Source organism: Pezoporus flaviventris, unplaced genomic scaffold, assembly GCF_033815535.1.
Source record: "Pezoporus flaviventris isolate CSIRO_AGI_PZ_B2104156 unplaced genomic scaffold, CSIRO_AGI_Pfla_v1 ptg000007l, whole genome shotgun sequence".
Taxonomy (NCBI): domain Eukaryota; kingdom Metazoa; phylum Chordata; class Aves; order Psittaciformes; family Psittacidae; genus Pezoporus; species Pezoporus flaviventris.
This window is the reverse complement of record NW_026892555.1, coordinates 97396491-97411177: the sequence shown is the minus strand read 5'-3', so window position 1 is coordinate 97411177 and position 14687 is coordinate 97396491. Positions and strand designations below refer to the sequence as shown.

Here is a 14687-nt window from a genome sequence, read left to right as displayed (position 1 = left end):
AGGCAACATTTCCAGGTTGCTCTGTTTCTTCGTAGAATTATGGAATCCCAGACTGGCTTGGGTTGAAAAGGATCTTAAAGTTCATCCAGTTCCAACCCCCTGGCACGGGCAGGGACACCTTCCACTAGACCAGGTTGCTCCAAGCCCCATCCAACCTGGCCTTGAACACTGCCAGGGATGGGGCAGCCACAGCTTCTCTGGGCAACCTGTGCCAGGGCCTCACCACCCTCACAGGGAAGAACTTCTTCCTCAGGTCCCATCTCAATCTCCCCTCTGTCAGTTTAAAGCCATTCCCCCTTGTCCTGTCCCTACTTGCCCTTGTCAAAAGCCCCTCTCCAGCTTTCTTTTTGGCCCCTTTAGGCACTGGAAGCTGCTCTAAGGTCTCCCCAGAACCCTTCTCCAGGCTGAACAAGCCCAGCTCTCTCAGCCTGTTCCCATAGCAGAGGTGCTTCAGTCCTCAGAGCATTTTGTGCCCTCCTCTGGAGTTGCTCCAACAGCTCCACATGCTTCGTGTGTGGGTACACTGGATAAACCTCACCATGCGACAGCACAGGAGCTTTCTGAAGAAATGAACCCAACCATTTCGGTGGCACGGGGTGTGAAGCTGGTTTATATGGTCAATCCACCCAAGGAAACATCTCCAACTGACGTGTCCTTCGGAGAGGACGCAGAAAACAGACTCGTTGCTCTGGGGCGGGCTAGTAGGGGCAGAGCTCTCTGTCCAGCACCTCCAGAGGGATTTAGACGAGGGCACCCTTGGCCAGCTCATTGCCTGCGGTGAGCATTTCTGTTAGGTGCTGTGAGCAGGGGCAGAAAGACACATACAAAAGAACAGTCCCCAGAAAAGGCTGCGGGCACGGCCCAGCGCCACAGACCGGGGTGTGCAGCTGGTGCCCACAGCCTCAGCAGAGACTGCAGTGCGGAACACAATGCAGACACGGTTGCATCTGACATACTGGGGAAGAGCCAGCCCGAGTTATGACTCACAGCTCCATTGCGGGGTCTCTGGAAGTGTCGCTGAGCGCTCATACAGGTGATGAGGCTGGTACCGTAACACAGGAGTGATTTCTAAAGCTTTAGACAAAACCCTCATGAAAGCGTTTTTCTAACAACCCCCTTCTACGCGGCACGAGCTGCAGGCACCGCACTCTCGAGGAATCCCGGCAGCCCAAAAGAGGGAGACAGAGAGGGCAGGGATGTGCTTCTGCACCCACACACCCTGGCACCGGCTGCTGCATCCTGGAGGATTCCCGAGCCTAGGGAGGTGTCTCTGCCTGGAAACTCTCTGGAGATCTCCTCCTTCTCTTCCTCCTCCAACCCTTCCCATCATCTCTGCTGAGGCAGGAGCTGCCCCCAGCATGGCCCACGCGAGCTCTGCAGCCATCCCCCATACCCTTGAGGCATCAGGGCATCACCGCCCCATGGGACTTTGATACCAGGGGACCAAGGGAGAAATCCGTCGGGATCTCAGTTCTCTCAGCTGGCTGTTTTTCGTTTTCTTCATCTCCCTGGTTATACTTTCTCGTTTAATCTGACAGGGTTTATGGTCCTTTCTTTGTTTCTCAGTGTTTTGGAGGATGCTGTCTTGTTTCTGTCCATTGCCTGGCTGGCAGCGGGTTTGCTGGCTCTCACGCTGCCTGCAGGCTGTGACACGGTGCCCTCCTGGAGCCCTCCGGTTCCATAGGCAACTTCTGAAGCTGTTTTTTGGGGTGAGCATGTCTGGGGTGGGCTCCATCAGCCTGTGCTCTACATGGGCAACAAGGCTGACAGCCTGTGGTTCCGTCGGATGGATCCACTGACCACTCCTGTGTCCTGCCCTCTGCAGCCTCGCAGTCTCTGAGCATCCCCCTGTGATGGTTCCCTGGGTCGTGCTGTCACCGTGCCAGCTGTCACCAAAGCAGCTTGTACAGAGCACCTGAATGAGGTGACAGCAGCGAGGCCCTGTGGGCAGGGGGCACTGGAGAGGGGACCCCACCATGGTGGGGCAGCAACTGGTGATCACCCAGGGACCTTTGGGACTAGCTGCGTTTCATGGTTTCTTTAATGACCTTGGCGTGATAAGAGAATGATGCGATCACCTCCAAAGTGCAGTCGGAAGCAGGGCCGGCGACAGGGAGGGCAGGGGTGGCACACGAAGGGTCCCCAGGCCAGGCTGGGACCATCGCCTGGGGTCTGAGGGGGAGCACAGGCAGGGGAGGCAGCACGATGATGGTGCAGAGGCTGGAGTGCCCCTGCGAGCGGGGCCTGGTGAGATGATGGGAGGTGGCAGGCGGTGGGGATGGGGTGACCCGGAGATGGGGCACCATGGGGATGAAGGGCAGTGGGGATGGGGAGCCACGGGAGTGCGGGAAGCCCTGGGCTACGGGGGGCTGTTTCAGCCCGACCCGTCCCCGCGGTGTGGGCTGTGCAGCGCCGTGACTGCCCGCAGCGAGCCCGGGTCGCCGGTCCGGGGGACACACGGGGCCGCGGGGCCGGCAATGCCCCCCCCCCGCTCCGCTCCGCTCCGCCCCTCCCCGGGGTCGGTCACGCTCCCGCCGCCGTGACGCGGACGCGGACGCGGGCGGGGCGGGGGCGGTGCGTGACGCGAGGCGCGCTACCGGCGGCTGGGCTCGGCGCGGCGGGGTACAGAGCCCGCAGAGCGCGGCCATGCAGCGGCTGCCGGCGGCCCCGCGCCGCTGACCGCCGGCCCCGCCACCGCCGCCATGAACTTCCAGGGCGGGCCCGGGCAGAGCCCGCAGCAGCAGAGCCTGGCTGCGCCGGGCGGGCCGGTGCCGGTACCGGTGCCCGGCCCCTCGGGGCCGCAGCCCGGCGGGCCACCGCCGCCGCAGTTCGGTCTGTCCAACTCGGCGGCGATCCGAGCCGAGATCGGTCGCTTCGAGTCGGTGCACCCCAACATCTACGCCATCTACGACCTCATCGAGCGCGTGGAGGACCTGGCGCTGCAGAGCCAGATCCGCGAGCACGTCATCTCCATCGAGGGTGAGCGGAGAGCCCGAACCGGGGACAGCTGAACCGAACCGGGGGCAACCGAACCGGGCCGCGCCGAACCGCGCTGGGCCAGGCCCGGTTAGACAAGCGGGATCGCGCCGGCCCCGACCAAGCCGCATCCCACCGCGCGGAACCGGGCCGGGCCGGGCCATCGCCGCTGCCCTTTGTCCCCGCCGTCCGCTGCACCTGCTCACGGTGCTCGCCGGGGGCGGGGGCCTGGTCCGCTGCCTGCCCGCGGGGCCCGGCTGCAGCCCTGCCCGCCGGGCCCCGCAGCTGCGGCGGGAAGTGGCCGCGCCGGCCCGCGGGGGTGGCCGGAGGCGCGGTGGGGTCGGGCTGAGGCCTGCGCCGAGGCGGGCCGGGGCCTGCGGCTGCGGCGCCCACCAGTGCCGGGGGCCGAGCCGGGCTCCGTCCCCGGCGCTGCAGGCACCGAACCGGGCGGGAGGGGAGGCGGGAAGGGAGAGGGTGTGCTCCGCAGCCGGGGCCCCGGGGTCCCGGCTCGGCGCCGCGGCGGACAGCGCTGGGGGTCGCGGCCTGCCCAGGACTGTAGCCCGCCCGCCTTCGTCCTCTCTCCCGATCGGGGGCTGCGAGCCGGGCGCTGAGCTCTGGGCGGGGGGATCTGTCCTTGGAATCGGCGGGCAGGGGAATCCTGTGGGCGTGCGGTGTGCTGGAGCCCGTTAAGATGAATAATGCGGAAAACTGCGGTGTCGGGCCAGGAACTCGCAGCTGGGAGGCTGAGGTAGAGCCGAGTGAAGGGGTGGATGAGGGGAAAGGGAAGGTGCCGAGCTGGGTGGGCTGGGGGCAACTCACAGCCACTCAGGGGTCCTTCTGGCTGGTGTTGGTGAGCCTCAACCCTCTGACCCTGCACCCAGGCTTCACCCTTCAACAGAGAAATCCTTGGGGCCACGTGTGCCGTTTGGCCTGCATAAGGGGTCCTGGTTTGATTTGGTGGCTTGATAAGCCCGGCTGTTTGCCTGCTGTGGTTTTTGTTGTCTCTGCTCAGTTTTGGCAGCATTCTCGGGTCTGCTCCCAGGCACTCACAGCAGGCACATCCCTGCAGGTGGTATGTAGAACCAGTTTGGATAGCGGTGGAATGGAGTAGCGCTGTGTTGGCTGCCACGGCGGGTGACAGCCTGATCCAGTGGCTCCCCTGGAGCTCTTCTCAAGGTGCCTCCATCCCACTCTGGTCCCTGGGATGATTTCTTTGCAAGGAACAAAAGTCAGAGGGACTGTAACAAAAGCCTGAATGTTTGCATGTTTGAGGGGATGTAAATTGTTTCATCTGTCTTGCGGTGCAAGGACAAAGGATGTTCAGTGTGATCAGAATGGGGCAGATGTAGAACCAGTAACAGGAGGGGTCTTTTCCCGCTTCTGTGACTGGTCAATGAGGTCTTCTGCCACAGTTGAATTAATGGAATTTAATGAGGTGAAGAGGGAAGAGATTGGTACGAGAAATGAGTGGGAGTGCACAGGCCATAGCAGTGCCCAAGCCCTTGGTGCTGGGGCTCCTACCAGGGAGGTTGTGACACTCCTGGTGGGGGAAGACTCTCTCACGTCCATTCCCAAGGAGCTCCTGCAGCTCTTCCTTAATGTGCCTCTGGTGCAGCGGAAGACCCAAGGTGAAATGCAGTAGAAGACCCAAGTAATCGGCAACTATGATGACACGATCTGATCCTGCTTGTCTTTCCCATGTTGTGGGATAGAGAAGCTGCCACCTGAAATACTGCTGTATGAAACCTGGGCTTTACTCCCCAGTTACAAATTTCTCTGCAGGCAGAGTGTGGGCTCCCTGTGTCCCTGCCCTTGTTTCCCCCCATGCAGGGCTGCAGAGCCACTCCGGCCACCCTAGGTATCGGGTGTGTGTGTCCTCCCCAGCCATTGCCACCCTGCGCCATGCAAACATGGGGAAGCTGATGCTGAGCGTGTTGGCATTTAGGTGCGTCTCTTAGCAACTTCGCTCATGGTGCGTGTTTTCTCCTGCTGCTCAAAGCAAGGTGTGAAACAAAATTCTTCCACATGCAGCTGCAGGCAGTCAGGGCCTTCCAAACCTGGATGGCAGTGGTCTCGCTTAACCTGAAAAGTGAGGGGTGAGGAGTGACCAGCATGCTCCAGTCACAGACCCGTCCTGTCTCTTCTGGTCCTTCCCCATCTTGTCCCTCCTTTATTTGCAGCGGTGCATTTGGCAGAGCAGGAATCCCACAGATATATCCTTATTTTGGCTGCAGTCCCCACTTACCTGCTCAGCACTGAGTGGAATTGTGATCCTGGTGAAGTGTGCTCTGATTCTGCAGTTACCTGCAGTAAGTTACCACCTATATGTGGGAGGCTGAATTAACGGTGGTGTAATTAACCATTGGAAGAATTTTGCTGGAGATGTTGCCATCTCTTGAAGTGCCCGAATATGGAAGACAATGTCCTTCTAAACTGCGTGCTTTGGGCTAGATACAGGAATTGCTGGAAGAGGGGTTTTGTTTATGTTGTTGATCCAGAGATCAGATTCTGTGACCATAATGATGCTTCTGGTCCTAAAGTCTGTTATGGAAGTTGCCAGTGAAATCCCAAATTCGACTTCCTAACACTGAGTGCTGGATCTTGCAAGTCTTGCTTATGTCTTCTTAGGAGATTACTTTCCTGCAGGCAATGCCTTCATTTTTCAAAGGCAGAAAGGCAGGGGCCAGTGCCTTTCTGCAGCGCTGTGCACAAGCTGCTCACCCTCTGGCTGGACTCGGGGTGGCCAGTGCTTCTGTGCAGGTTTTCCCCTTGAGAACACTCTCTGTACAGAAACCTTGTAGTTTTGTGGCTTGTGCTGCAGCCAGCATTACAAGGAGGGAGGTGAAGAAGGAGTTGGGTAGGCTGCTGCCCCTGGCAGCCTTGGTGGCTTGGATGGGTCAGGGGGAAGGAGCTTCTCCCAAGGAGAAACAAGAAGAGTTTGGAGTCAATGATGGGATGAAAGCAGCACGTGGACGAACCTGTGGCTGCTCGCTGGTCAGGCTCTCCTGGGCCTGACCCGAGACAATGCTCAGTGTTGCTGTGGGAGGAAAGGGAAATCAGCTTTATTTTGGTCTCTTCCTTGTAGCTGGAGCTTCTTCGCTCAGAGGCTGTGGCAGGAGAGAGTGCTGTCGGGTGCCCAGGTCTGGGGAAGGCGGTGGGTTTGGCTGGTCGCCAATGTCAGCTGAATCACAGGCAGGACCCGGTGGTTTTCAGTAGTTTCTAACTGCCAAATTTGGACAGATTTTCAGGGGGCTAGCAAAAAGCGCTTCCCTCATCCCAGCCGTGTGTCTTTGCCAAATTTCGGAGGCTGCTGCAGGCTGCTGAGCTCCGTAAAAGATCTTGTACATGCATAAAGCAAAATGCTATGCGACTTCAGTCCCGAGGTTGGTGCGACCCCTGCTTGTAATAAATGTGACCTCTAACGATGTTACTCTGGAACAGACTATAGACAGGATTATATTAATAGAATTTGTAATTGGAACAGTAGTCGCACAGCACTTGATTTCTTTCATAGAAGTGAGTTTTCGGAAGTGACCAAAATGCAGGTTCTAGGCAGGGAGAGCGACACTGATGGTGCAGAGTGTGGCCAGAGGGATGCACAGGATGGGGACTGCGGGTTGCATGGGGCAGCAAGAGCCATCGTGGACCCCCGGGCACACAGGAGGGAGCAGCCAGGAAGATAGAGTGATGGAAGGAGGATCATGGTTACAGAGAGATCTTCTGTGTGCATGAAGTAATGGAGGCCAGGGGAGAGGAGGCGGAAGGTAGATGAGGAGAAGTATGTGAGATCCATCAGCAGAGCTTTTGTTGAATGACCAGAATCTTTTCCTGATGTTAGCTGTTGTGCACATGTCTTGCAGCCCACCTAAGCTGCAAGGGAAGAGCTTGGAGAAGGTTGCTGGCTGTGCTGAGAGGACTTGGTGGCCAGGTAGCAGGAGCAAGAATCTGTCTGAATGGGTAGTCAGAGTTTTACCTGGAATGCATGTTTTTCTCTTTATCATCCTTTCACACCCCTCCAACATGCTGCTAAACTCGTTTTGGTTCCTTTCTGCATTTTAAGAAGTGGGATTAGTTTGGAAAAGATTTCCTCTGTATTCTTCAGCTGTTGCTTCCCTGGCAGAGGCATAGGATGAAAAAAGCCTGGAGAATGATCTGCTGATAGCAGGCGGGTGGTTAACTGTGGCTCTGCGTCTGGCTTTAGCTGGGCAGGGGTTGCCTTTGAGTCTTGGCTTTGCATTGTCCCAGCTGTTCTGCTGTGTTTATAACTGGAATGGACTATTGGGTCACTTGGTGTGACAGCTTTCATCCCAGGGTTTAGCCTTTTCCCAGTAGGGCAGCTGGATAAGGCATATCTTTGAGATACAGTTACTGTCCAGGGCCTTGCTGCCTGTAAGCCATTAGCTGTCCATTATTAGCTGTCTTGCTGTTAATAATTAGCATATTTTTTTTCAGTAGACATCTCCAACATCCTGGATATTCATTTTTGCATTTCTAAGAGAAAGTACTCCTTTGATACTGGGTATTTTCATGTTTAAAGCTGCTTGTACCAATTAATGGGGTCACTTTCTTGTCTCTCTGATGACTTAAGCTGGCTGAACCATTGTATTCACTTCCAGCATCAGTTTTACAGCTCCATTCTGCATCCTTTTCCAGTGTCTTCTAAAACTGGCTCCTGATGCTCTGATTCACAAAGCAAAATCCAAGGCAGGAGTTGCTGTTGATGCAGTATCTTCTTGAGGAAGATAAGAGCGAAGCTCTCTGGAGTTGTCCCAGCATCCTGCTGTGGTTCTGGGTTGTCCCATGCTGCCAGGCCGCACGCAGGGTTTGCCGGCATGTCCCTGCTCAGCTGAATCAGCCTCAAGTAAATTACACCCTTTGGGAAGGAGGGTATTCTGCTTAGTTAGCTTTTTCCTGCTAATTCCATGACCTCTGCAGAATTGCCTTGTTTATGTGTGCCTCTAAGTTCCTGAAGGCTGGGAAACCACAGGGAATAGTGGTGGGGTGCAGTGGGTGAAGCTGGGCTCCATCTCCTCTGTGAGCAGCAAACTTGAGAGCCATCAGAGCATCTCTGCCCCTGAGGCTGGAGCCAGGCATCCCAGGCAGCTGCATGTCTCCTGCCATGCTGACCCTTCTGTGTGCTGGAATGGGGCTGGGCTCCTGTGTCACTGCAGTTTTGAGCTTTGCTGAAAATTAAGTTCACATGTTCTGTTTTGTTTGGGGTCTCAGGGCAAAAACTACAAGGTGAGACCTCCTTGATGGATCTTCTCAAGTCACTGTATGTGCTAGCGAGGAAGAGCCCTGGATCCTCTCCCACAGCAAGTGGCAGAGGAGTCAGCAGGGCCAACACTGCTCAACATCTCCCAGAGCCGATGCATGGTGTGAACGGCACAGGCAGAAATGTCTGTGTGGGGAGAGGCCTGACGCAGGTCCTGATGCGCAGGAAGACCTTGTCCCCATGGGATTGATGGACAGAGTAGAAACACTGCTGGAGGAGGCCTGTAGCATGCTTGGACAAATACATGCACTCTTTAATGATGTTTTATGTTGCATCCCGAATCATCTGGAATAACCTTTGCCAGATGCAGGTCTCACCTCACAGAGCTCACAACTCAAGAACAAGGTTTTGTGGGAGAGTCAGAAGAGCAGAGAAAGAAATTGCTTGATGCTGTGATTGACAGGAGTTGGAAAAGGTGATAAAGCTGGAGAAGGAGCACTGGAGGATGATCTTGACAGCTGAAGACTGAGTGGGATGAGGTTACAGGTGCAGTGGTGAGGGAAGAGAAGGTTTCTGGTGCTGCAGGGCCAAGAACTCTTAGCTTGTGGCTGAAGAGGAAAAGATGGGGATGTGGAGGTACACCGCAGGGAAAGAACAGATTTGGATGTGGCCTCAGTGCGTGCATTGGAGATTTCTGTGGCTGTGGTTTCACAATTACCTAAATACAGCACTCGTGTGGTTCCTGCTAGAAGGGACCATGTAGCTCTTCCCACCTGGCAGCTCCTTGCCTGCCCTCACTTTTACCAGCTGCTGTATCAGGGAGCTGCTGTGGTGGAAACCAAGCTTTGCATTGGTATTTGGTAGATCTGTTCTGCGCTGTGCACTGGGCTCACAGTGCAATCACATGAATGTGGGTGTGGGTGCAGGCAAGGAGGGGGTAATGCATGGCCAGAGCTGGGGGGGGGGCAAGGCAAAATGAACCTCTGATTCTGAGCTTGGGTGAGACAGCTTACAGCAAAGGTCTGTTTACTAAATATCCTGAGCGTGACAGCAGCACAAGTGCCTGGGGAGGAGAATGGGAGCCAGTGCCTGTTTAAGGAATGCTTTCTCCAAGTGTTTTGGCAGATGTCAGCAGGTCTTCTGGAGCTCAGTGCGGTTTTTGTGCATTGTTTAGTCCTTGGTGGCACTCTTCCCTGGGCTTGTTCAGTCTTCCTTGACCCAACGTAAGCTCACAGGTGTCACAGTTTCTCCCAGCAGGGAGTTGCACAGTTTGGTTTCACAGAGTCTTTTTGCTTGTTTAGGGGCAGTTTTTGCACCCGACTGGTAATCCAAGCGGTGACGTCCCACTGACCAGCAGCTGCCTGGCCTCTGTCAGGATAGGGGTGGCTGTAGCAACTGTCCCTGGGAGCTACCTCGGTTCAGTGTAGGGTGAGACCTTGGTTAGTGGCTGTGACTGTTGCTTGTGCTTTCCTTCTGTGCTCGAGCTGGAGTGGCCGGAGCTTTGCCTGGTGAGGATGCAGTAGGAGAGATTCAAGTGTGGTTAGTGTTTGGCAATGGGTCTGTGATCTTGAACCAGCTTTCAGGAGGTTTCCTAAACCTCCTGGTGGAGCATGCCTGCTCTATGCAGAGACCCTCAAGTCTTGAGCAGTGCTGGGCACTGACCTCCTCTGTAGTCTAGCCAAGGTGAGGATTAATGGTGTTTGCGCATCTAGGCTAGCTGTTCAGAGCTGGGAATAGGAATTCTGCTTAATTTGGGTGCCCCAAGTAGGTTTAAATTCTGAAATCTGTACCATAAACTGTTTCCAGATGGGCTGGCTGATGTGAAATGGGTGCCATCTCCTCCCCTCATCAGAAGCATATGCAAGAGTGGGTGCTCCTGGTGCCCCTGGGCAATGGGGTGCCAGCCCTGGAGCTAAAGCCCTGGTCTCACTCTTGGCTGGCGGTGAATGTGAGAGGGATGTGGGCAGGGGTCATGGCTTGCAAAGAAGCAACAATGGACTGAAGGGCTGATACAAAAGCCTAACTACTAGAAATTGAGGGATACAAGAGCTGCCCCAGCAATGTGCCTGTGATCAGAGCTCTGAACCTTGACAAGCACCATCATAGTTCCATTGCATCCCTTGCTGGGCAGGAGTCCTTTAATCTTTGTGATCCCACCTTCCTATTTTGGCATCCGATTTCTTTTAAAACCTCCAGGACTTCCCGTGAGTCAGAGCCTCCTGTACAGCTGCATGGACAAACCATGACCATTTGATTTCTGCCTGAAGTGTCCTGCTTGAAAAAGGCAACTATGATCTTATTACCCCTGCAATGCTCTGGGCATCAGCAGTAGCACTGAAGCTGACGTATTGCCTATTCAGGTGGATTTTCTGGAGTGTTGTAGTGAGAGCAAGGAGTCTTCTGAGGCAGGAAAGCTGGAACTCAAGGTAATTTTACCCTGCTTCCCTATTGAAAGGAAATTCATATGATAAAGATCTGTTCTTCTATGTCTGCTTGCCTCTCCTGCCTCAGTAACTTGCAAAACTGCTGCCCAGTTTCAGCCAAACCCGGCAGACCCCTGCTGTTTCTGAATTCCTGCAAATCCCAAGAAAACAGGTATCTAGACAGAGCAGAGCAGCCCAGCTGGTGCCACAGGGAGGGAAAGGGATGTTTGCATCTGTCCTCAGTGGCTCGCTGCCATGGGGCTGCATCTCCACTCTGGCTTGTGTGAGTCACTCTGGAAGTTCTCGCCCGGGGTTATGTGTGAGATCTTGTTCTTTCCATGTGATCTGTGTGGTGATGAAATCCACCCAGTCATTGAGGGCACTGCGCCTCAGCTACAACTAACTGGTTGCTGCATCCAGAATCCTGGTGGTGTTGTGCTGGTGCTGTAGTCCTGGAGGTTTGGGAGCCACCAGCTCCAGGCTCGTCATCTTGTATCTCAGCCTGCTGCAAGTCCGTGGGCTGTCGGCCCCGGACACTTACTCCCTGTAGCATGTTTGTTTCTCACTTGCATCTTGCTGTTGATTTTTGGACTGTTTTTGCTATTTAGCCCAGCAGTGATTCCTGTGCTTAATGAAAAGGGCTTTGCTCTTCAGGTCAGCCTCTAGCAAGCACACGTCCCTTCCCAATCTCCAGTTGAATGACTGGAGAGCAAATCCATGAACGCAGCAGCGCTGCTGGCCAGATGTTCCCAACGGGTGATGGGTGCTGCAGGGTTGGAAGCACCCTGGCATTTCTGTTTGGGAACATTAGGCGTGAGTCTGCTGCTTCTGTTGCTGGTTTTTTTTTTTCATTGCAGTCATACCTTGGAGCCATATCTGAGCAGGTTCTTCCTGCAGAAGATCCTGCGAAAACCCAGGACAAAGAGAGCCCTGCTGCAGAGGTCTTGTGGCTTATTTAAAAACGAGAAGTAGATGCCAGTGAGCAAGCACGGAGCACACAGGGACAGTGGGACAGCATAGGCTGCATTGTGGACATAGGCTTAACATGGCAGTCATCTAACGTGTGCTGTTTTTTATGTTTCTGGTGAGTACGGAGGCACAGGAGAGCTTTAAGGAGCAATTTGAAAGAGGATAATAAAGCAGATTTCAGGTTGTTTACAGAGAGCTCTTTTCAAACACGAAGTACAAATGGGAGAAAATAGACGTGCTTGCTTGAAATTCAGCAGCTGGGAAGTGGAGATTGCTGTCACAGTTTGGGAGGGAGAAGAGTCAGCTCTTCAGCAGCGAAGGAAGGATCGTTGTTAGCGTATGAGTAGGTTGGGAGGGTGAAGACGAGCAGCTTGCAGTTGACGTGACAGAAGAGGAGGACCTGGAGGGGGGATTCAAAAGGAGGGTTGGCCTGCTTAAGAAAGAGAGGTTAGGAAAATAATTTTAGCAGCAGCATTCTGACTGAATACAGATGAGGCACGATTTTATGCATGTTAGACAGTTTTTTGGGGGAAGGGTGCAATAGTGATTGATGTAGAGTGGAAGCCTGGGGTCTTCAACTGTGTGGCCTCATGATAAAGGCTGTATTTCAGGGACTGTAACTTGTGTAGCTCTGTAGGGGTTTAGGGACAATCAGGATATAGGGAGGAGAGTTAGGTCCATGAACTGTATTCCCTGTCTGAATTGTGTCCTTAATTCACAGACAGGATCTAAGTGATGTCTCCAGGCATTGAGCAGGAAGGGCTTGGGGGAAAAGGGGACAAAGCTGGGATTAGTAACAGCTCTCTTTAATCATGTTGAGCTTGGGCTTGCGGGTACACACTTGAAATGCTGGAGGGGAAAATAAGCTGAGACTTCATTTTGGACAGGAGACAGTCCAGAAATAGAAAGGCAGAGCTATGAATCATCAGCATAGAGCTGAGAGATGGTATTAAATTAAAACATAAGGCTAGCTAGAAGAAGCATGAAGGAAAGAAGGTGCTGTGGGCAGAGCCATGTGAGACACCTGAAAAACAGCAGAGCTGAAGGTGGGGGGGTGAGGACAGTCTTTCTGATGCTGGTGAAAGAAGCAGTAAAAAACTAGCAGGAGAACCAAGAGAGTAAGAGAATTGCTGAGAGCACAAGGACAAAGTGTGGTGGCTAGTTAGCTTCCTGAAGGAACAGCTGGCAGGGTCCAGACGAGAGAGACTTTTTGTCAGGGCTTCTAGTGGGAGACAGCACAAGAGGCAGTAGTTTTAAACTGAAAGAAGGTAGGTTTAGATTGGACATGAGGAATAAGCTCTTCCCTGTGAGGGTGGTGAGGCCCTGGCACAGGTTGCCCAGAGAAGCTGTGGCTGCCCCATCCCTGGCAGGGTTCAAGGCCAGCTTGGACGGGGCTTGGAGCAACCTGGTCTAGTGGAAGGTGTCCCTGCCTGTAGCAGGGGGTTGGAACTGGATGAGCTTTAAGGTCCCTTCCAACCCAACCCATTCTACAATTCCATGAAATCTCTTCCAGTGTTTAACTGTCCTTTCCTTAGAAAGTTTAACCTGAATCTTTTTTTGTTCCTAATTTCAGCCGCTTACCGAGGACAAAAGGAACAGTTTGTTCCCTTCCTTTTTGCATCAGCCTCTTCCCATACATGAAAACTATAGCAGAATCCTATTCTTGAGGCTTAATAACTTCAGGTCTTTGTTGGTGACATCTTCTCATCCCATGTTCATCTTTGTGCTGCTCTGGACTCCCTCCTTTTGATCACATCCCTCTTGGAAAAGTGGTACCCAAAGGCTGGATGCAGCCCTCAGCCTAAGCACGAGGCAGGACTTAACTCCACAGCCTTGTGTCTGTTCATGTGATTCAACACAGTGGTTGCCTTTTCTCAGCAATACAGTATTGCTGGCTCCTGTTGGTTTGTGATTTGCTTTGTCCCCCAGATCCTTTTCTGAGGAGCTGCTAACTGCTGTACAGCTCTCTGTCCTGTTCTTGGGTAAATGATTAATGCTGTGTAAGTGTAGACCTTCCCAGCGGCCCCTTTGGAATTTAATCCTTTTTAGACACTTTCTCCAATTTGACAAAGCCATTTAGGATTCTAATTTTTGCAGTCACTCTTAGTTTCATGCCACCTGCAGTTTTAATGAGCATACTTTCTTCCATCATCTGGTTGGTTAATAGAGCTGAACCTAGGAGAAACCTTCCCCAATTCAGGTTGATACTAATTTCAATTTGTGTGGTCATCTTTGATAAATATTCTCAGCATAGTTGTCAAATCAATGTTGTTCTGAGTGTATAGTACATTTATCCTTCCTTAAATTAATTTTGAGAGCACCATGTGAAACAGAGTCAGAAACATTACTTAATGTGTGATGCTTAGCATCTGCTTCTGTGCTGTGCTAAAGGTCTGTGACCCCACTGCAGAAGCAAACAGCGTTGCTTAGACACCATTTGTCCCTATGTACTAATGCTTGCCTTGTCTTCCAGGGACTTAGAGGTTGTTGCTGTCGTTGCTTTCTTTTTTTGATGTTTTGAATCGAAGTGATCTGTGAGTTCTCAGCTTCTCTATTTGGTTTTAAGGGTGGGCACTACTCTTGCCTCTTTGGGTGCAGGTGCCTTCCGTCAGCAGAGAGCTGTTGGGGCTTGAGCTCTTCTGAGGTTGCTCCAGTGGAAGCAGCCTCAGCAGTGAAGCACTCCAGGGTCAAGTTAATCAAAATCTGACATTGCATTGTTTTACTGAAAGTGTAGATATGTTCTTTGGCCACTCCTCCTTGTGCTAAGCGCCTCTTTGCTGTTCATAGTGAACACTTACGCAAAAAGATATAAACCACTTTGTCCTCAGTGTCATTTCTCAATTGCCTTTTCTGTCTGCTGAGTAACAGCCCAATCTTTTTCATGTTGTTATGCTGATTACCGGTGTACATGAGAATTGCTTCTTGCCTTTGCTGTTGATTGCTAGTCTCTTCTTACTCTTTGTGTAGCTGTTTTGAGTTCAGTCTCTGGTGCTGATGCCACTCTTTTGTATTCATCCTTATTAATCTGACCTAATTTCCACTTTCCACATGCATGCCTTCCTGTGCCTGAGACCAATAAGGAGCTCATGTGAGTCAGCCAAGTT

The 14687-nt window shown here is 53.2% G+C and overlaps 1 protein-coding gene across 2 annotated transcripts in view; it reads left to right on the top strand.

The window, feature by feature from the left end:
- The first annotated feature begins 2647 nt into the window (after positions 1-2647).
- Positions 2648-14687, top strand: part of AGAP3 (ArfGAP with GTPase domain, ankyrin repeat and PH domain 3) — a 134303-nt gene continuing 122263 nt past the window's right edge. Inside the window, exon 1 of one of the 2 annotated variants that reach the window (XM_061449677.1) lies at positions 2648-2979. In XM_061449677.1, the coding sequence (XP_061305661.1) occupies positions 2703-2979 (277 nt within the window). In that variant the 5' untranslated portion in view covers positions 2648-2702. The remainder of the gene's footprint in view (positions 2980-14687) is intronic. The other variant, XM_061449679.1, reaches the window with a different exon arrangement.